Raw genomic sequence first — 23,622 nt, forward strand, 5'->3', positions numbered from 1 at the left:
CGCATAAGATCAACGTGACACTCTTCGATATTATGCTTCACACAACTTTTACATCATTCCTCGTTATCCAATTATTAACTATTCCTGCTCGCACCGTATTTGCATACGGTTCAAGTGACAGTGCAAGGGGTTAAGAAAACTCGTTCGGCGAGTATAATTAAAATCATTAGAAGGACGATTAGATCGGGGCGATCGTAAAGTCTTAAAAGACAGTATAATGTCTGCCACTAACCGTTAATCGGAACAACGTAATTATAATCGCCGCGTGATTGTTATTCCTGGCTAGTCGACGTCTACGAGTTGAATATTCAACTGTCGCTGGGGCTTAATTGATTTCATGAAGATGTCAACCGGTTTTAATCCTTGCACGTGGCGAACGCTTCTCGATTGGCCTCGAAAACAAGATGCCGGCTAGGCGATCCGCGAACGGATAAATAACTGCAACGATGCAACGATGTGCAGCGCGCGGCAATTAAGCGTCACTTGACGATGCCGCGGTGTCACTGCCAAGAGACCAGATGCCGCGGTTCATTGTCACAGTTCAAGGTGCTGATCGTTGCATCACATATTTAACAGTAAATCAAGCGACGTGTATGTGTACGTGTGTGTCAGCAAGGGCTATTTTCGGTGGAATCGATACCTGAAATATACCCGTTTTCCATTCTTCTTACTCCGGACGTTCCAGACGATCGATACCATTCAAAACAGCTTACGCTCTTAGCGTAAACGGCATAGCGAGCTGACAACTATTCCCATAATCCCTCGCGAGTTCCCTCTGATATTTTCAGTTTTCCATTTCCTTCGGGAAACCTCAATAATAGAGGTTTCCAATTCTTCGCTGTGCGATCTCTTCATTTTCCAAATTTTTTGAACGGTCACTAACCTTGATATGTCAATTTCTGAATCTTTGTATGCACTGTGGTGCAATAAACTTAAAACTTAAATTTTTATTATTTTTATTATCATTTTCTAAAAATTGAGTAACCAAAATTGAATTTATACAACATTGAATATCTATCAAATTGAATTTTTATAAAATTAAATTTTTCTAAAATTGAATATCTATAAAATTGAATAACCTTTATATGTCAATTTCTGAATCTACTCTGTATGCATCGTGGTGCAATAAACTTGAACCTTAAATTTTTATTATTATTTTCTAAAAATTGAATATCTACAAAATTGAATTTTTCTAAAACTGAATATCTATAAAATCGAATTTTTCTAAAACTGAATATCTATAAAATTGAATTTTTATGAAATTGAATATCTATAAAATTGAATTTTGATACAATTGAATACATTAAAAATAAAGTCTATAAAAATTGAATATCGCCTAAATGTCTGCAGGTTAAAAATCGCAGTATTCGTGTGACAGATGCACACGCTCGACGTTTACAAGATAGGATTCCAAAGGATAGAGATAAATGAACTCCGCAGTACGGACGATCGTCGAAATTCTCGTGGGTGGACAACACGGGATGATACAGGTCGCATCCACCGGCCCCCTGTCTCCTCAAAAACCGTCGGACAATTAAACTATCAGGGATCGCGTTCGCGACCCGTGTTTCCAATAACGTGAGCCCCGTTGCTGCATCAGGGTGCACGTTACGAAACCAGTTTGGATAGCGCTGCTGCCACAACGAATGCTTCCTGTACGAACTATAGTACGCATACTTCCTGAACGAACTACCAAATAAATAAATTCATGAAAAAATGGTCCCGTAAAACCGTCACAGTGTATCTCATATTATTGCCAAGCTCATGGCACACCCACCAATTTAACGGCGCCTCTATCGGTCAAAAATGCTTGAAACGGCTCATCTTTAAACAAGCATAACTTTCGAAGCAGTGAATCCCTCGCCTTAAAACTTCGATTTTTAGCATTGTCTCGACGAGATGTACGGGATTATATATTAAAAAGTTAAAAATCTTTAGGTTTCCAAGGTGAAGTTTAACCGTTTTCAAGATATTACCATTTCTAATATTTAGATTCCTAATATTTTTAATTCGCCATCATTGTAAATCTATTAATTTAGTTCGTATACACAAGTGCTGCGGTTCAATTGAATTAAAGATGATTAAAAATGACGATTTATGACAGAACCGAATAGAAGAATACAGCTTCCGTACTTTGCGATAAAGCGGACGATTTTTATTCTGCATTACGATGTCGTCCACCGATACACGTTCGGTTCGTCACAGCACAAAGTGTAATCATCGTCTGTCAAATTAGTCGAATTGATCAGTTCACCGAACATATTCGCCGGGAAACGCGCCGTTCACTATCGCCGCAGCCTAAAGCAATACCGCGCCGGGAAAGGTTTTCTATCTCGGCCGAACGGGACCCGGATAAATCGGGAATTTATCGTCGCAGAAAATATTTGCCCGTATCAAGCTGCCGGATCGAAGTTCGCGAACTATACGATTACTCGTGACAGTGCGGGGAGGGGGGAGGGGAGGGGAGGAGGGGAAGCTTCCAATATTTCGTGTTTTTGCTCGGAGCCACTCGACCAGCTTCGGTGTCCATCCTGCTCGACCCGGAGAATTTTCGCGAGCGAACTTTTGCACACCGGCCGCGGCAGCCTCGCGATATTATTCTTCGGGAACGCCGTACCGGAAGTTGGCCATATTTACTGTCGCGTGGAGATGGGAGGGGGGGGGGGTGGCAGAAGTTCTCGAGGAAACATCCGCGAAACGGTAACATTTTATTCCCCAACTCTGTCGCCGCGAGTTTCCCCGAAGCGCTTTAGGTCTTCGAAATTTCTGTGTACCTTCCTGGAGAGTTTGATGGAGGGTTTGCGAAAATGGCGGGGACGGACGGGCAACAGAAATGTATAATAAATGGACCAGAGGACGGCGGAGAGGTTAGGAATGCGAGACCAGTGTCGTCAGAGGAGGGGAGCGAGCACGAATGTACTGTACCGGATTAGTCACGTGACATTGTGGCACATGCGCGACAGAGACGAAACGAACTTTTAATCACTGTAACCACAAAATTAATAGTAGTGCAGGGAGGTTAATTACATGTATTTATTGTGGAACTAGTAGAGACACATTTTTATAAACTGTACATGGACATTTTACAATAATATTAACTGTGTTTGTCCATGATAATTTAAACAATTTGAAGATAAATTATAAAATGTCTGAAGATGCAAAAAATATTTTTTTGTAAATTACAAATTCAAGTGTCTGATCGTTTAGATTGAGAAAGTATTCTTTTCGATACGAACAGACAGAACTATTACTTAAAAATCATGAACAGTGTAAATTGTGTAACTAGTAGAGATACATTTTTATAAACTATAGATTGACATTTTATAATAATATTAACTATGTTTGTCCATGATAATTTAAACACTGAAGATGAATGATAAAACGTCTGAAGATGCAAAAAATATTTTTTTGTAAATTACGAATTCATGTTTCTAATCGTTTAGATTGAGAAAGTATTCTTTTCAATACAAACAGACGGAACTATTATTTAAAAATTATAAACAGTATAAATTGTTGAGTGTACTAGTAGTATTAATAGTAATACAGAGTATGAAGTTTGTGTAAACCGAAAAATGAAAGAAAAATTTATTTTCGCTGTGTAAAAATTTAAATGAAATGCATTGCAGAATTTGTTGTTGTTTGTGGTAACAGCTCGATTTCAGAGCACGTTGGGTATTCGTGCCGGACAAAATTTGCATGATGTTTGCAGTTCGCTTTCGATCAATCATTCGCACAGGCAACGATGCTCAGGGGTAAGTAAATTGAGGGTGAAACTGCGGACCGCTGTTGTTAACACACCCCTCATATTTTCTAATATCGGGGCCTGCCTTATTATGTTAATTATTAAATGGTGACGGGCACAAACTAATATTGGAGTTGCGTTACAACTTCGATATTGCCGGGGAGTTTGATATTGTACATAACTGACGGTTTGCCAATACGGCTGTCATCGAAACTTTAAAAATATATCTCGTTGATAAATGCGAGATTCCTATCAGTTTCGAGGATGATCAACGACTCTTTAATATTAGAATAATCATCTAAAAATACTTTTTCGTCGTCTGAGCTTCGGAAGACAATGTCTAACAAGATAAAGAAATTTTTAGAAAAGAGTAGAAGAAATTTTTCTCGCGAAGAAGTCGAGGTTTGCAAACACAGTTTATTTTTATTATTACTAATCTGGGTCTTTATTACCAGGCTGCTTGCGTCACAAACAATGTTGTTCAAGTCAACGATGCATATTCTCTTATAATGATTTACAGCACGTTACTAAAATCCTCTGGCAAACTCTACTCAAATTCGACACTTACGGTCTACACCTTTTGGCACCGCGGATTTATTTGCAGCCCGCGAACTGCTCGCAGCGTTCGCCAACTTATTCCCATGTGCACGCTGAAATAATAAAGCGTCCGAGTTCGAAAGCGTTAAGTTGCTAAATAACTAAATGATGAGGAACACAAAGAAGTTTAACGGCTCGACGAAAGGAAATTATGCATAAATCTACAAGGTAGATTCGAAAGAATCGAAGCGGTAGCGAAAAAGACTGAAAAAATTAAATAAAAAGGAAAAGAATGAAAAAAAATGAATGAAAAGGAAAAAAGGATTAAAGGATCGTTCGAAAACAATTCTCGCGTTCGACGTCAAAAGCAATGAAGTCCCAAAAGAGAACATTACGAATTTTGAAAAAGGATCGTCCGGACAATTTCCATCTTCAATTTTGACAGCAATGAATATCGGAGATTGAAAATCATGAATTTTGAAAAGTGATCGTTTATAAACATTAAAATGAAACGTCATTGCTAGTCCGGGGATATGGTAAAATTTTACGCAAAACAAACATTTCAATTACACGGAGTAGGTGAAACCAAATAAAAGTTTATTTAATAATTTTGATAAATAAAATGTGTAGATACTCATGTCTCCCTTTTATCTTTTTGCTGTTTCATGTTTCTCGTTATTGTTACAAATGCGTAAAATCCGAAGTCCAAAAATTGGCACGGTGAAGTACGGAATTTTGTGAACAAATTATTCAATATCGATGGGGAAGTCGACGGTTCGAGATTGGAAAACGAAAGTGCAATAATATCGAAGAAAACATGAAAATTTTAAACATAGTGAAGCAGTAACCTACTAACCTAAAGGCACGGTCGCGCTCAAGTACCAAATTACTGAAACACCAATGTACCGAAGTGCAAAATACAGAGCCGTCAAGCTCGTGACCTATTGGACTTTAAAATTGCTGATTCGCTGAAACACCAAGGTCTCGAACCATTATCACAAAAGCTGGCGAACCATCTCGCCGGGAAATCAATTGTTTTCGTTACACACTTCTCTCTCGAAAAATCGCGGGAAAAAATACCGCCAGAAATAATCATCATCAAAACAATTTGGTTCCTTTACGATTCCGTATAATAATATGTACCCGATATAACAATTTTCATCTGCCAATATTTTTAACGTTTTTAATAATCTGTGCTCAAAAAATTCGTTCCTTTACGATTCCGTATAAAAATATGTACCCGATATAACAATTTTCATCTGCCAATATTTTTAACGTTTTTAATAATCTGTGCTCAAAAATTTCGTTCCTTTACGATTCCGTATATAAATATGTACCCAATATAACAATTTTTATCTGCCAATATTTTTAACGTTTTTAATAATTTGTGCTCAAATGACCCACTTCCAGTTTCCCATTTATCTTGAAAGTTGCTAAATAAATTCATTTATATTACATAGGAACCGTAAATGTTCATACCATTTCCATAACAACGCCGGATTTCCACGGCAATGTACAAAAGTTCCGAGGCGTAAATGCATGAAAATAAATCCTCAAAATTTCACGGAGCCCTCATTAAAACAGTTCCAAAAATACACGTTTCCGAAAAAATAAATCACGAAAGCCTCTCGAACGGGACCGAGGGAAAATTATGAAAGCGACAACTTGCACGAACAATGAGAAACCGAAAAATGAGTAGGAAAAAACGCGGCAACGGGTTAAAGTGAACGGGTCCATCGAAGAGTCGGCGACAAGGTGGGGATAAACGTCGAAAAACGACAAAGCGAAATAATTTAGGCATTAACGGTGCCGGTAGCGTTTTTAGAACAAAGCCAAAATGGCGGCGCGGCCCGCTCATTAGAGCCATTATTGTTCAGCGTTCGCGCTCTCATTACCGAGTCGTTCCGCATGGAATTTCGCGGCAGCCCCCGCTGTCGCCGGGCCAACAAAAGCTTTGGAATTTTGACAGCGGAGACGGTGCCGCTAATTCGGATCCTGTTCATGCTCGAGGACGATTTAGTGTACCACTGTCCGAGGGCCCCGGTCGTAATTAAATCGTTTGCCGAGGATGGTCGACGTTCCGCGCGACGACGACTGCAGAATTTCGCTCGCCTCTAATCCATTGGAATTGCGCCGGCTGCGAGGGTGGATACCTGTCGGAGACACTGGTCTAGATTGTGATCACGATACCGGTGTAATAGAGGCAGTGCTCGCTGAAATATCGCTGAGATATCTTGAACACTAAATTTCCCAATCTCGAGAAATTGTCGATATTTCGTGAAAAATTCGCGTAACTTTTGATCCAGTGTACTCCTCGCCTTGAAACTCCGATTTTCGCCATTTTCTCGTCAGGATCTACAGGATTACATGGCGAAAAGTTAAATATTTCTGGGTTCCCAAGGTGAAGTTTAACCGAACTCAAGGATACCATATTTTCGAGTATTAAAATGATTGGAAGAAACGAGGCATTTTTATTTAATTCGATACGAATAGTATTTAATAGGTCGAAAAATAGCTAAATTAGGCTGATGTGAATATAAATAGTTGGTTTAAAGGTATTCTGCCATGAAACGGACTATTCCGAGCGAACCTAATCCTTTGGAAATGTGTCGTGTTCCCGGAGTTGTCGACAGTCCGACAATGTTCGACGTAATCTTCTCGAAGTGGACGTCATTGATCGTTTGACAACAAGTAGAGTTGTCCACTGTTAGTACTGCAGATTCTCGGGTAGAATACTGAAAAAGTTGTTACATATTCATGCTGGCTTGCTAACACGGTTGTGAGTCTTGCAACCACTCGGAATTTATTTAATGTGGTTTGTGCGAGTTTCTAAAAAACACTATTCACGTGAATAAAATAACAATAAATCGTGCAGGTAGCTAGGCTTTTTTCACTCAGTCAGCTTAATAATTAAATAAATGGAACCAGTTTATACAAATTCCTATTGACCACTATTAACCTGAATAAAATAACATTAAATCTTGCAGGTAGCTAGGATTCTTTCAATGTCGGCTTAATAAATAAAAAATGCAGCTAGTTCATACAAATTCCTATTGAACGCTATCGACGTGAACAAATTAACAACAAATCGTACAAATAACTAAACTTTAATTAACGTCAGCTTGGCAAACTCAAAAGGGAACCAATTCGCAGATTTCCATGAAATACTATCAACATAAACGAGGTGACAATAAATAAGAATAAAATAATGCAATTTGACGGGAATGTCAGAACAGCGAGTGTCAATTAAAATGCAAATCACTTTTCCCGCTGTTCTAGGTAATTATTTCGAAATTGGAAAGTAAACTGCTTTTACAGGCTCGCGATAATGATTGTTCAATTTTAAAACGTAATTGCGTTTATCACTCGCGTCCGTCCGTTCGTAGCGCACGCATCATCGAAACCCTAATTATTTATTCATACCTGTTACAATGAATATTCAATGGGCAATTAATACTATACATACGTATTGCTTCCCGTCAAATTAATATTAACGTGATATCACGTCTGGGCCTGCACTTGCAGTGTAATTAGAAAGTTGCCCACTAACTCACAATTATTAACAATTAAACTGCAGATGTTAAAACGTTTACAGTACGAGTATACCAAGAAAACGATATTGTTCAGGTGAATGATATACTACTTTTTGCGAAGAAAAACTATAGATGAGGCTTTAGGCTAGGTTAGGTAACAGCGGTGATTCATTGCATGAACGTTTAACGAATAATTACAACGCCAGAAGAAATCATGGAAAACGATGATCAGAATGTTGATGAAATAAATGTAGTAAAATCAGAAGCATTTCTTCGATAAATACCAACATAAAAATTCGACAATCTAAGGCAACCTTATCTAGATAAACAAACGAACAATTTTTACGTTCGATTAGTCCCCGAGAAGCGCATGATCGACCGCGCGAGTCGCAAACAACAAGTCATCGCTAAATCGCGGTTACTTGTAGATAAGCTTTCTAATCTGGGTGGCATAATCCTTCCAGGATTAGGTTGTTTGCCGGCAACTATTTATCGACCTACCCCGCTATCGTTACGCGATCGATAGCGAACCTTTCCTTCGTTCTTTTTTTTCTTTTTGTTCTGCTCGGCCGAGATATCTCCCGAGAGAACCTTAGGACTTCTAGAGATCATGCTCCGGTGGAATAAGCTTCTTAGCTTCGGTTGTCGTTCGAGGGTTAAGAGAAAGGATGAAACTAGAAGACGTCGGCGGCCTGCCATCGTGTTACCGAGTCAAGGTGAATGCTCGGTCCAAAATTAAACGAAGAAACCGGAGGAGAGCTTAGCCGGATCGAGTTTCGACTTAACTTTCGTGCATCGGTCTCGGTTAAGTCATCAATTACGGCGGCGCCGCAGCCACGCGCTAATTCCCGCTAAAGTGAATATTAATTAGCTGACTCGAAGGCAGCCGGGGCTGATTTCTGGCTCGAGTTAATATCGGCTGCGGCTCCCCCGACTCGATTAGGGACACGCGTTCATGAATAAGTAATCGAAACCACGTAACACGTTGCTACCTCGTCGGTTAAAGCACACTTTGTCCGCGTTAATCAGTTTTTCTTTTCTCGCGAAACCGACGACCATATACCCGATTATGTGGAGCAAGGTCCTCATCGATTTCACGACCTTGGAACGCGCTGCACAGGTCGACGACCCATGTTTCCCTATTATCCGCGCTTATGCTAATCTCGCTCCAAGATATATGCGAAATTGTTTCCAGTACCGTGTACAGTGGTTTCTCCGTATATGTCGCCAACGCCTCGATGATAAACGTCGCGGAATTATCCCCACTACCGCAGGGTATACGAGGGGCCACGAAGCTCGAGAGGCCTCGGCAAACATAACACGGCTCTGGTATGTCTCCTGGACGATACATGACCCTGACAAGACCCGTGTTGTTGACATATATCGAGAATTCATTGTATCGTGTTGGGACACCCTGTAGACATCGTAATACTCTTTATAGAAGTATTCAGGACCTAACCTAGAAATTCATGTTCAATTTCTCGTCTATCGGAAGAACCTAAAACATTCAACAAGATAAGTGGATATATGTCGCAAAAATTTTAATAGTAAAAATGGAATAACTTCATAAATGAATACAGCGCTCTATTATGGGCGAAGGAGTTCTGTATATGTTATCGAATGGAATAAATGTTGCATGATTCGAAATAAAATAATTGAACAACTAACAGTAAAACAATTTCAATTGTTCGGTGACACGTCAAATAAATAAACAATACTGATTCGTAAAGGATAGTAAAGTATGCATTGATATAGTAATTCAGTTTGGCAACCGTAAATAAATACTTCGTTCGACCACACCGGGAACCCCGATACTTGTCGACGAACCGGGTCAGTTCTTTTTTTGCCAAGAAACGACAAACGCAGGTGGTTTCAAAGCAGAATAAACAAAGTAAGAAAGACCGTGGAAAGGGAAACAGATTTCTCCACGAACTATTGGACAGGGAACAGCGAAATAAATGTAAGTACGCCGGACATTGGGTCACTGACCCGGAACGAAATTCCCTTTGTACGCAAATGCTCCCGATCGATCTTTTGCAAGAGACATATTTTCAGGATTTTATTTCGCGAGATGCGAGACGTCGCAACAATTCCAGCGAAAATCCGTCTGCGAAGTGCGCCCGTGGAATTCGACGCGTTCACAATTAACGTAGAGTAGATATCACAAATGCTAATTATTCCTTTTAATGCACTTGAATCGTTCCAAATTGGTGTAAAATAAATGTCACCGATTCTAGCCATTCTTTTCCGAAGCAGAAAGTATTCAAACATTAAATTGTAACTATGACAATTTCGTTAAAAGAATAGCACAATAATAAATTTGGAGTCACTATAAGAAAACTGAGAACTCGTTTTTAGGTCGAAAATGTTACAAATTGGATCTGTAACAGATTTGAAAATTGTTTACAAGATGGCCATGATAAGCACGGTAGCAAAAAATATCGTCATACTATGATAATTTCGTTAAAAAAAATAGCACAATAATAAATTTGGACTCGTTATAAGAAAACAGGGCACATTTTTTGAAAACTGAGGACACGGTTTTGGTCGAAAATGTTACAAATTGAATCTGTAACAGATTTGAAAATTGTTTACAAGATGGCCCTGATAAGCACAGTAGCAAAAAAATATCGTCAAACCACGGTAATTTCGTTAAAAAAAGAAATAGCACAATTATAAATTTGGACTGGTTATAAGAAAATTGAGGATATTTTTTGAAAAGTGAGGACACGGTTTTGGTCGAAAATATTACAAATTAAATCTATAACAGATTTTGAAAATTGTTTACAAGATGGCCATGATAAGGGCGGTAGCAAAAAATATCGTCATACTATGATAATTTCGTTAAAAAAAAAATAGCACAATAATAAATTTGGACTCGTTATAAGAAAACAGGGCACATTTTTTGAAAACTGAGTACACGGTTTTGGTCTAAAATGTTACAAATCGAATCTATTACGGATTTTGAAAATTGTTTACAAGATGGCCCTGACAAGCACGGTTGCAAAAAATATCGTCAAACTATGATAATTTCGTTAAAAAAAGAAATAGCACAATTATAAATTTGGACTCGTTATAAGAAAATTGAGGATATTTTTTGAAAACTGAGGACACGTATTTGGTCGAAAATGTTACAAGTTGAATCTATAACAGATTTTCAAAATTGTTTACAAGACGGCCCTGGTAAGTACAGTAGTGAAAAAAGTCGTTAAGCATTCGAGATCCCCCCGATGATCGATTTCTTTCCGAGCACCGAAACTCGCGACGATCAAATTGAGATCTATCGACTCGCAGAACGCACGTCCTTCCCACGCAACTTTTCCACGGAACAACTGTCGCACGGCCGAAGAACGGTCCCGCTGATAGGAAAACTTATGAACTCCAAGAAACTTCTTAACTTCTCGTCTATCGCGAGCCGCGCGTCATTAGACGGCTGTCTGCGATAAACAATCGCGAAAGTTCCCGTCCCCGCGTTCTGCTCGTGGGCTTTCAACCAATCAACTACCTTGACAAACTAGCGTGTCCCGTCGACCGTCGCAGTTCACTGTCAATTACTCGTTTTTTCCTGTCGCGGAGTCGAAACTGTTCAGCTTCAGTTTGCTGAATTGCTAAATTCAAACAGTCTCTGATTACCCGGCAAAAGTTTCAGCGAAAACAACCGCTTCCATCATAACTCCGGCATCTTTGTAGGGCATGTTTGCTGCGGTTAACTTTGTAAGATGTATTTCCAACTTTTTCGAAACGTTTGATAATTTTGACCCTCCGCTGAAGGCCGTACGTACGCTTCCCAGCGGTTTGTCGTCGCGATATATGCTGTTTAATGTCCCATTTGAACCGTAAATAATGTCAAAAACCATCCAATTGTAAGACCGATACAGAGAAAGTTTCCTCTTGAGCGATCGGTCACCGGACCAATACACCGCGGCACTCATTTTCGGTCAAACTCAGTCGGAGCAACACATCGACCTTCACACTCGTTAATAAGTCCATATGTACTCTTCCCAGCGGTATGTCATCGCGATATATGCTGTTTAATGCCCCATTTGGACCTTAAATAATGTCAAAAACCATCTAATTGTAAGACTGATACAGAGAAAGTTTCCTCTTGGGCGATCGGTCGCCGGACCAATACACCGCGGCACTCACTTTCGGTCGAACTCCGTCGGAGCAACACATCGACCTTCATACTCGCTAATAAGTCTGTACGTATGCTTCCCAGCGGTATGTCATCGCGATATATGCTGTTTAATGTCCCATTTGAACCGTAAATAACGTCAAAAACCGTCTAGGACCGATACTGAATTTCCTCTTGAGCAGTCGACCGCCGAACCAACACACCTCGGCACTCATTTTCGATCGAACTCCGTCGGAGCAACACATCGACCTTCATACTCGCTAATAAGTCCGTACGTACGCTTCCCAGCGGTATGTCATCGGGATATATGCTGTTTAATGTCCCATTTGAACCGTAAATAACGTCAAAAACCGTCTAGGACCGATACAGAATTTTCTCTTGAGCTTTGACCGCCGAACCAATACACCGCGGCACTCATTTTCGGTCGAACTCCGTCGGAGCAACACATCGACCTTTATACTCGCTAATAAGTCTGTACGTATGCTTCCCAGCGGTATGTCATCGCGATATATGCTGTTTAATGTCCCATTTGAACCGTAAATAACGTCAAAAACCGTCTAGGACCGATACTGAATTTCCTCTTGAGCAGTCGACCGCCGAACCAACACACCTCGGCACTCATTTTCGATCGAACTCCGTCGGAGCAACACATCGACCTTCATACTCGCTAAGAAGTCCGTACGTACGCTTCCCAGCGGTATGTCATCGCGATATATGCCGTTTAATGTCCCATTTGAACCGTAAATAACGTCAAAAAACATCTAATTGTAAGACCGATACAGAGAAAGTTTCCTCTTGAGTGATCGATCGCCGAACCAATACACCGCGGCACTTATTTCGGTCGAACTCTGTCGGAGCAACATACTGACCTTCATTCGCTAATGACGGACGTTTGTTCATTGAAGTCAATGTACGTACAGCATTGCAAATTTTATTTTAACGCATAAAGATGTATTGTGCACAGAAAAATTCTTGTCCAACGCGCTTTTTTCAGTAAATAAATGTTGCATTAAGTAAGACATGTTAAATGAACGATAAACGGAAAGAGCAACGAAGAAAACGTCCCAACGTCTTGTTCAACCACCCCGATTCATTGAAACGCAAACGCCGGGGGGCGAAGGAACGACACGGTGGCGAAATATTGCAAATTAGCAATTAAACTTCTTGCGAGCTTAACGAAATGCAAATCCATAGCAGTGGACGACACTCGGGGAACGCTAATGAAGCAAATATTCGAGCAAGCTGCGTTTCCGAGGACACGTTGATTGCGTGGACGAGTCGAGATCATTTTAATTTCCACTTCTTGTCGACGAGACGCGCGTCCGCCGTTTCTTTTCCGGGGAAATTCCCGTCGGCACTTGCGAGCCCGTACGGTACAGCGAGATCTCGGTAATCGGCGCTGCTCGTTAATGAACTTCGTCACATGAAATTAATCCGTGTCTGCTCCGCGACGAGCCGCTGTCTGTTGACTTTCTCGGTTAATCGGAACGAGTGCTCGACAAACAGATACAGATGCTGGATCTCTCGAAGACTTTCGGGAAGTTTAATATATTATTTATTCAATCCTTTCTTCCCGGCTTACAGTTCGCTGGATTTATACGGGACTTCGCTCGTAAATCTGTCGCGAAGATTTTTCGCGGCGAGCGTTCGCGTGGAATTTCCTCGGCGAATAAATTGAATTATTGATCGAGGATTTTCTGGTCAGTTGAGTCCGAAGCACAGTATCGGGGCTGGAAGTGCCTGTATCAATACTGCAACTAGTCGTTCGATTTTTTATTTTACAATTTTTGGAATTGGAAACACACTTTTGTAAGAAATTCGGCTGTTTTTGGCAGTTCCATTATTTTTATAAGCCAATGGAAATGATCAGTGTTTTGGACATACATCGAGTAAACACGGAACACAGTAAAATAATATTTCATTTTATAACAAAAATCTCGACGAGTTTGCATTCCCTCGAATAAAATGTTATCGTGAACAGAAAATAAAGCGGAACAGTATTAAACTTCCCGATAAACATACTGTCGGTATTTCTCGATCTTTGCAAACATTTTTACGGAGCACGAAGATCGATGGCCCCGATAATGGCGGGCCGTGTGCAAGCATAACCGTGCGACGGAATACTCTGCGGAAACAGAAGGGTGTTCATTTTTGGTCCCGGTAGGTAATTAAACGTTTCGCGTCTCTACGCTGATCGGGTTCCTTTTTCTTTTTTTTTTTTTTCTTTTAGTAGATTCTCCCGCGGAGTGAATAGGTTCGTTTGAGTATAATTTACAGAAACGTGGCCCGGCAAAGTGCAATGAAACAGCAATCAGAGGGGACAGCGGAACGCGGCCGGGCGACTTTTCAGAATCATGCAATCGAGACACGTCGAAATTGGAAATTTCAGGTCGGTCCGCGTGTTCGGTAGCTGCAATGCAGTTTCCTCTGTAGGGCTGCGATCGATCTAATGCGCGCGGTGCATAAGGCCGTATACCCCGTTCCGGTGCATCAGCAGCACAGTGCAGCGACTGATTTTCGGCGGCGGCGATTGCTCCCGGAATTTTTCCCGAATTCCCGGCTGCGAACTTCTTCGCTGACGGGCCCCCGGTTTAATTGGAAATCCTCGGCTAATGGCTCTCGATGCCGATTGCCCTTCGGGGAACATGAATTCACGAAAATGCCACTGCATTTGCACCGACCACGGACTCCAAGTGTTTCCCAAAAATTTTACTTTTCTCCAGGAAATCCTTTCTTCCTTATTACGGTGGTAATTAAGTTTCTCAAAGGAGACGTATACTTATGGAAATATATTTATTACCTACTGTTAGTAACTGTAAGACAATTTTTCAGTATTCTGTCAAAAGATATATTTTATCAACTGACCATTTTTATCAACTTGGTGTTTATATAATTTTGACATCCCCTGTAGTGTAATTAAAATTAAATGATTGTGCCTTGTTGATGTTTTGTAACGTACGGTATATAAACAACGATTCTAAATTTAAAGCTGAATTCATTTTCAATTTGGAGACAGTAATTTTGGTTTGAAAGGAAGGAGCAGAAATTCAGAGAAAAATATAGGAGGCACTAGAGCTAATTCCAATTTTCAGAAAAATTCTGCCGAATGAGACATCATGGTTCATTACTTGTAGATTCTGATTGGGGAACTCCGTTTTAGGAAATTTTAATATCATGTTTAACGAAATTCTTCATAAAAAATAATTCTTCATAAAATAATTCTTCGGCTGCTCGGAAAATCCTGCTCGTTTTCCTAGATTTTGAGGAAATCCTGCACAAAGCCAGAGTTTTAATTATTTTACCGAATGGCGATGCGCGGAGAGTTAAACAATTTATGTATGCCGCCGAACATTTTAGGCAATTAGTAAAATTGAATAGAGATGCTTCTGGTTTCGCAGAAAATGCTTTTAAAAATGTTTTGAAATGAAATTTCAATTCTTTAAAAACAAGCTTTATTTTCCAAAATAACCGAAACGTTCTCTTTCACACGATGCAATTTTTAGATCTTTCGTAGATCTTTAATCCGTAATCAAAGAACAATTTCCTGGAACCGGTGCATCGAGACAGTGCAGCTCCCACAACTTCGAACCGAAACAGTATTTCGAGCTAAAAAAAAATACCGTGTATTCCTGAAACATACCTTAACAAACTCACAAAGTTACAAATTGCTCCATCAAACAGTCCCCTCCAAAAAATTCCCAAAAATCGCCTATCGATTTACCACAGTGTTCTGTTAGCCTGTGCGTTATAATTAGACTGCAGATTTTATGTATTTATGACAAAAATGGGTAAGCGTATTTTAAAACGGTGATAACGTTAGAAAAATTTTTAAATGTTGTGACATTATTTTCAATCTATTAACCCCTTAACGCACAGTTTTTTTTTTTAAACCGGCCAACAAATCAATTTTTGATATACTGCGCTTTTGTTCCATGGAAAAAGGCTATGTTCTATTCTTGAATAAACAAGTGTTATAGCTTACAATCCCATGTAAATGATAAATATCAATAAGACGATTTTTTTTCTTTGCTTTCACATTGTTATTTTCAATTCTCGATTATATTCGAGTGTGAAAAATTATAGCAGCATAAAATACAACGCCGCACAGTGGGCAATTTGGACAAAATCGGATTCAAAATCAAGGAACTTTCGATAGGAATGAGGTAGAGCGATGAAATCTTTTTTAAATGAAAGCTGCAACTTTGTAGAATATGGGAAAAATAGAGAGATTGTGGTACGAACGTTTTTTAACCTCGAGAAAATTCGTTAAACGCGCACAAATTCAAGAAAATTTTAGTTTTTCCAATACCACGCGCGGAAAAATTTTTTTTTGACATGCTATACATCATTTCCCATAGATTTTTTCACGCTGATTTCAAATCTGGTCTCAAAATTTGTCTACGACCTCAGGATTTTGCAAAAAATAGATTTTTGTGACAAAAACTAATGAAGTCATTTTTTCGTTGAAATGATTGGATGGTAATAATCTCCCTATTTTTCCCATAGTCTACAAAGTTGCAGCTTTCATTTAAAAAAGATTTCATCGCTCTACCTCATTCCTATCGAAAGTTCCATGATTTTGAATCCGATTTTGTCCAAATTGCCCACTGTGCGCCGCTCGAATGATCTCGAGTGTGCACAGTATGGCCTGTTTAGCGCGCTCGAATTAACTCGAGCGTACAAGTTAAGGGGTTGAACATATTAAGAAAGAAAATAAATTTCTATTTCACTCCAGTCCGTTGCAGTTCAGGTAGAAAATTTTGATTTTGCATAAAGATCCGCGGTTTGGTTATAATATTCCGAGACGCAATATTAATTACTACGAAAGAATCCTAAATTAAGAATCGCGAGGGACAGTCGATGGCGAGTTTCGCGGAAGAGCTGCACAGCAATGGCGCAGGACGATGGAAGGGCGTGACGCGGAAAAACAAACAGATCGGAACTGCGGGCGCGGTGGATTTCCAAGAACACATTCGAGATCGCGATTCTCTTTTCCGTATCGCGGTTACGCGTCCGCGAGTAGATTTAATGACTGCCAGGAGCGCAATATCTTCGCCGATGGCCCGGAAATGGATTCAACGCGGATACCTCGAGACGGTGGGATATCCGAGCGGCGACGTCGTTGGTTATGCAAGACGTCGCCGGAAGGACCGGCAGACCGGAAAACCGTCGTTCCGCGGGAATTTTTCTTTCGACGCGGTAACCGGATCAATTCGGACGGTCGAATGAAATTACCGATGACCTTCCTCATAGATAGGATTCTCCTATCTGCATACTGTGCCGTGTAGAACCGCTGGACATTCGCCGCTTCCCTCGAAAAAATATTGAGCATGAAAGCAGGCGATTCAATAATTTATCCAATCGAATTAACCCTTAGCACTCGAGTGGTGACTCTGAAGCACCACTAGAAATTGTTGTGGCAATATTTCAAGGAAATTACGATACAAAAAATATTACAAAATATTCGTTACATTACAAAATTTGTATTCAATAGATTACTAAACATTTAAATATTATATGTGGAAATCGAATCAGTTTCGTATGAATAAAATGAAAATATTCTAAGACGGAAGAAAAATTTAGTTTTAGAATGAAAATCGAGTGCAAACGGTTAATATGAGTCTCGAATGCGATCCGCCCATCTTCGTAGAGGCGGTCTGAAGTCAAATGAATTTTAATGGAAGCCGTATTATCTTCAAAGAAGTTCTGTAATAATTAAATGATTTTATTTGATATTCATTTCATGAATTAATTTTCGTTTCGCAGCATTTCATTTTGGATGCATATAAACGAATCATCGTTGAACTTCCATGCTCTTTGTTGTACATTGTTCCATACAATCGTCGGAATTTTACTGCTTCCCACTGAAATATTCTGTACACGCTTTGGATGTCAGCAATTTAATATAATGCATGCTCCAATTAGATTTGTGTGGGTGCAGAATATGTGCAAAACCACGCTGAAAGTTAAATATGTTGATGGGATTTTTTTAGAACGACGTAGTCTAATAAATTCAAGAGGCAACTAGGTTAAACTTCAGCTCAGGAAACCAGAAATTTTGAACTTTCTAAAATTTAATCCTGTAGATTTTGACGAGAAAATGCTGAAAATCCGAGTTTTAATACTAGGAGATCAGTAGTTCAAAAGTTATGCGTGTTTAAAATTGACAGATTCGAAGCGTTTTGACAGGTAAGACCGCGTCATCTAACGCGGCTCCGTTCATTGGAAGATATCTGAGTACGTAGCAATATGGCGGTGCACGTACCGGTCAAAACGCTTAAAATCTGTCAATTTTAAACACGCATAACTTTTGAACTACCGATCTCCTAAGCCTAAAACTCGGATTTTCGGACTTTTCTCGCCAAAATCTGCAGGACTCTATAAAAAGAAGTTATTAACTTCTGGTTTCCTGAAGTGAAGTTTAGCCGACAGCTGTATAGTTATGAAATGTACTCGATCATTTTACTCTCCGTAGAATCGTCGGACATTTGCCGTTTCATATTTTTCAAAAAGTTATCAAAGAACGTCGCAATAAAATCGAATGAAACTCGGTGCAACCGAGAGAGCTTTGTTTATAATCACGCGAGATTAACGCAGGAGCAACATCAAACCGCAGTCCCAAGTTCCCGTTTTCAATATCCATTGTTTGTAACTATATTACACACCAATTTCAGCGGAGATTACATCGCTCGCAAGAATCTTGGTAAAGGAAGTTTTCCATTTAAGTGGAATCTCTGACGGCCGGGATGCAAAAGTAACGATTAAACAAAGATATCGCGCAATAAAAGTTCCGAAGATCGATCCAACTATGCTGAAACATTGCACGTGCTATAACAACGTTCACAAGTTGCCGAGTTTTCTCGGCGTGTGTATTCTATGCATATGTATAGTGAGTTATATCGATCGAAAGTGTGGAAGATACGGCTCAGCGTGGCTTAAAATTATTAGTTCCGTCGATTTCGCTGTTCGTACAGTTAAGGCGTACTTGAGATTGTTTTTGGCCGGGAATCCTGCACGCGAATTTTCCCCTCGGGAGCTGTCCGCAAACTTTCCCGATGCCCGCGAAAAATTATGAAATAATATCGCGGAAATTCAGAGAATTATCCGTCACGCAATTCAATTCTTTTCGACGCACAATAAGAAACTTGTAATATAATAGAATCAGTGTGAGTAAACAATAAAATTAATATCACTTGCTTCTTCGTATGAATGTATTATTTAATTGCAATCGAGCCGAGACTCCTTTATGACACATCATGGTACATCCTAACTGATCTGATAACTTAAAAAACCTAGACCTTAAAAATTTTAAATTTTAAAATTGAATTGTAGAACTTCGTTCGAATGGTAACGTTAATATTTTTCTTACCGCGGAAAATTAAAAAAGGAATAGTGAGTCGGTTTCGTGTAATTTTAACTAATTGAATCCACCAAGGCGCTGTCTGATTGCACTGAAGGCACAGTCTCTAATTTCGCGTGTCACAATGCGCTAAAACACTGCGCGACAATGATCCCGCAATGTACGATGGCACCTTGGAGCACGTTGATAGAGTAACAGCCAGATTGGATTACCTGGTGGACGTCTCTTTCGTCTAAGTACAGGTACCAATCTATTACGTGGAAGTAATGCTGTTGCCGCGGCGAGAATTCGCGCGGGATTTACTGCGAGCGCGGTGAACTTCGAAAAATCAAAACTTCGGACGAGGTGAAAAGTTTTGCGCGCCGGAAATTTTCGGAATTAGCCCATTTCGCAGCTAGACATTTTCCCGGGGTTTATTGGGAACGAGAAATTCTGTAAGCCCGAGCAATTTCTGCCAGAATTGTTTTATGTCAATGTTACCAATTTTCTATCTCGAGAAATTTCAGCCGGAATTGTTTTACGTCGGTGTTACAAATTTCCTCGGATTTTCTTAAGTGCAAGAAATTTTTAGAACTAGTGATATTCCGACTGAAATTATTCGTTTTCACTGGAAAGCATTTTCTGGATTTTTCTGCGAGGAAATTTTTTAAGTCAAACATAGATGCAGTAGAATTGTTTTCCTGCAATTATTTTATTTTCGTGGGTTAGTTACCAATTAATTGTTATATACTTACAGCAATGTGACTTGCAGAGAACGCAGAAGCACCCACGAACTCGGTAAACTTTCTGTAACAAAAACAATTCAAGTTGTTGGACAAATTGTAACTATTATTAAATTAGTATAACCTAAAGTATCAGTGTAACCCAATTGCATACAAATTTGCAGTTTAATCATGAACATTGTGTAACTCAAGAATCTTAACAATTACGTCTACAAAATAAAATGATTTTTAACTAGAAAAAAAAAAATTAGAAAATAATATTAAGTAACGCGACGACGTCCACTTTGCATCCCCTTCTACAGGAATATTATTATTCCTTCTTCGTCCTACATTTCCAGAAAACGTGACTCCGATAAAAATCTTCAATTACTTCTTCGTAGAATTGCAAATTAAATCGTAAATCGTTGAGATTCTTCCGTGGGACTCTAAGAGTACAGAAGTTTGCACATTACGGCAGCTTCGATGCGTCTCGAAATTCGTCTGGAGAGGGCGATTTACTTAACAAAATGCATAGAACGTGTTTCGAAACGCCTGCACGAAATGTCCATACGAATCACGATTCGTTATGGGAACCCATCGAAACAGGACCCCGGTATGAACGCCGATCCTTATGGGATTGTTCTCCTCGGAGGCATGATATTTTATTGTTATTGCGTCTGTCGGGACGGGTTCGTCGTTTTTTTATTAGATTATTATACTCCCCCGTAGGCAGCCGAGAGATAACGATATGCATTCGTAAATCACGGAACCTGATCTTTTAATCTGAGATCGGCTTTTTTCCTTCCATTTTCCGTCGAACAGATTGAGAATTTTAAAACGACTTTAAATTAAAGACGCAGCGACGCTGCTATCGATCGCGTTCGTTTAATCGTTCCGGTACTGATGGGAACAGGCTCGTCGAGATAACTTTCTAAAAAGTTGCTGAAATATTCCTACAATTATTTAATTACTGCTCACTTATTCTTATGTGCATCGAACTCACGTGACAACAAGTGAATTTCTTCCAAGTCTGATTTATATTGTATAGTATATGTATAGTATAGTATAGTATAGTATAGTATAGTATAGTATAGTATAGTATGGTATAGTATGGTATAGTATGGTATAGTGTGGTATAGTGTGGTATAGTATGGTATAGTATGGTATAGTATGGTATAGTATGGTATAGTATGGTATAGTATGGTATAGTGTGGTATAGTATAGTATAGTATAGTACAGTATAGTATAGTATACTATAGTATAGTATAGTATAGTATAGTACAGTATAGTATAGTATAGTACAGTACAGTACAGTATAGTATATTATAGTATGGTATAGTATAGTATAGTATATAGTAGTATAAATATTAATACAGAAGTTTTACATTCGTTGTGTAAAAACGAATAGAAAATAAAAAATAATTATAGATATTACACACACGAAATGTAAATTTGGTGGATCAACTGACGATCTCTCGAACTAACCGAAATAACATGTTCAACAATTAATGATCCCTTGACACGCGATTGCTATTATTGCAGATCTGGTCGAAGATGATTAAGTCATTAGTATACAGTTTGTTCACAATAGAAACGTCCTGCGTTTACTCACATAACTTCACGCACGATTTCTGACAATGCAATGCCATTCCGCCAATGTTAATGTCACCGAAGGTATTTTTACTCCGCACCGTCCACGTATAGCATTCCAACAGAGAGAAAAAGAAAGATTTATAATTTATTTACCGCAGCTGGAGCTTTCACTAATGCGACGCGAATTGTAGGTGCACGTGCTTGTCGATGGACTATGAACGACTATAGACCCGTTCTAACGATTGTGGAAAGTGCTACCTTGGACTTTATACTGTATTATTGGAAGCTTTATTTCTAGAAATGTGGAAATGACCTCGAAGTATCTGCAAGTAATTATCCGACTAAGGAAGTTCTATTCCGTCTACCGACACGTGTTGAATTCGTGCACCTGATACTTCGAACTTCAAAATTGAACCTCGGATCTTTAGAATGTGAACGAAAGATTTAATTAATTTCAAATAATTGTATAGCAATATACTACTAATATATAATCACAATTATATAGCGATATAGTACCACGTTCCAACAAATTCAAAACAAAATGTGTCGATTAAATACAAGGTACAGACGAGGATTAAAAATGTTGTCGCTTAATGTGGTTGACGAAGGATTAGCACAGGGGCAAATCAATTGGTTAATAAAAAGGGGTACCCACAAGTAATCAATTATTTGCAAAGAATTTGTTTTGCCTTTAGTTCTGTACCGATCGTTGAAGAGTAAGTAAAGAAGCCTGTGTTCAAAATATTCTAAAAAGTGTAATTTTTTTACAACCCTGTAATAAAATGGCGGCGTCCATACCTTCCGAGGATCGTATTCGTCACTGCATACTTTTTCATTTTCATTCGGGATTTAATGCAACGGTGACAACAAAGAAAATTTGCGATGTTTATGGAGATGTATTGAAGGTCAACAAATGTCAACGTTCGTTCAGAAGGTTTGCTGCTGCTGATTATGATCTCTCTGACAGGCCCCGAAGTGGACGACCAGTTGAATTTGATTATGACACCCTAAAATCTCTAGTGGAAGAAAGATGGCAAACTGTCCTTGATGATGACGGAGATTATATAATAAATTAATAAATAAAAACTTCAATTTTCTACAAAGTTTGTTTCAGATTCCAAAATAATTGATTACTTACGGGTCCCCCCACTAATTACACGAGAGCCACAATCCACTAGATTTCCGAGGGACGTGGTGAGCTCGCGTTCGAGTCACATGTGTCCATTTTTGAGCAAGTTCGATTAAAGTAACCGCGGGGGAATAGAACGCCGATAGAATCCATTAAGATCGTCCGATGAGCAAGTAATTTCTGAGGGTGGAGCAAGTAAAATGGTTGCCCGGCAATTACGTGGCGCGAACCGTTCTCAGATCGACGACCACGACGACGACGCAAGAAAATGGCTCCTCGCGTGGACCTCGACATTGAGCGTGTCCTCTCGGCGTCTTCATTTCTCCGGCTTTCGCTCGCAATAACATTCCTCCGGCGAATCGGAATTGAACTCTTTTCCTCCCCCGAGGCCGCATATCTCAGACACGAGACGGTAATAATGAGGCGGAAAATCCTTGTTGCATTATGGGCGCACTCAATGATCACCGACGTTGCTCTCCCGAAACACAGCATTTCAAACAATTGGCTGGCCCGAAGTGGTATTATTGGAAAGCAAAACGCATGAAAGGGGAAACACATTAATAATAATTATACGGATTTACACGTTCGTGAGAAATAGGTCAAACACAAAACAGTAGAAACCTCGGAAGAATTTAGAAACAGTGTTAAACTATTTTAAACCTATCTCGGAACCGATAAAATTCGTTTTTACCACAGCAATTATCTATTCAAAGCATCTGCAAGACAAATGAAAATTCTAAACGCAATGGCGGAATGAGAAAAGACATTCAAGCAGATCCTTGGATTAAATCAGTACCTTGGAAGGATACAGTTACCCAACGAAATATAACAATGCGAGCTAGTTAACATTCCGCATAACTCTGACTGTATTGTATTGTATATAAAACAGTAA

The 23,622-nt window shown here is 39.4% G+C and overlaps 1 protein-coding gene across 1 annotated transcript in view; it reads right to left on the reverse strand.

Moving 5' to 3' along the window:
* LOC143354598 (uncharacterized) overlaps nt 1–23,622 on the reverse strand; it is an 84,895-nt gene that overhangs the window by 23,008 nt on the left and 38,265 nt on the right. Inside the window, exon 3 of the mRNA XM_076788851.1 lies at nt 20,042–20,093. Within this exon, the coding sequence (XP_076644966.1) occupies nt 20,042–20,093 (52 nt within the window). The remainder of the gene's footprint in view (nt 1–20,041; nt 20,094–23,622) is intronic.

Source organism: Halictus rubicundus, chromosome 5, assembly GCF_050948215.1.
Source record: "Halictus rubicundus isolate RS-2024b chromosome 5, iyHalRubi1_principal, whole genome shotgun sequence".
In the NCBI taxonomy this organism is placed as follows: Eukaryota; Metazoa; Arthropoda; class Insecta; order Hymenoptera; family Halictidae; genus Halictus; species Halictus rubicundus.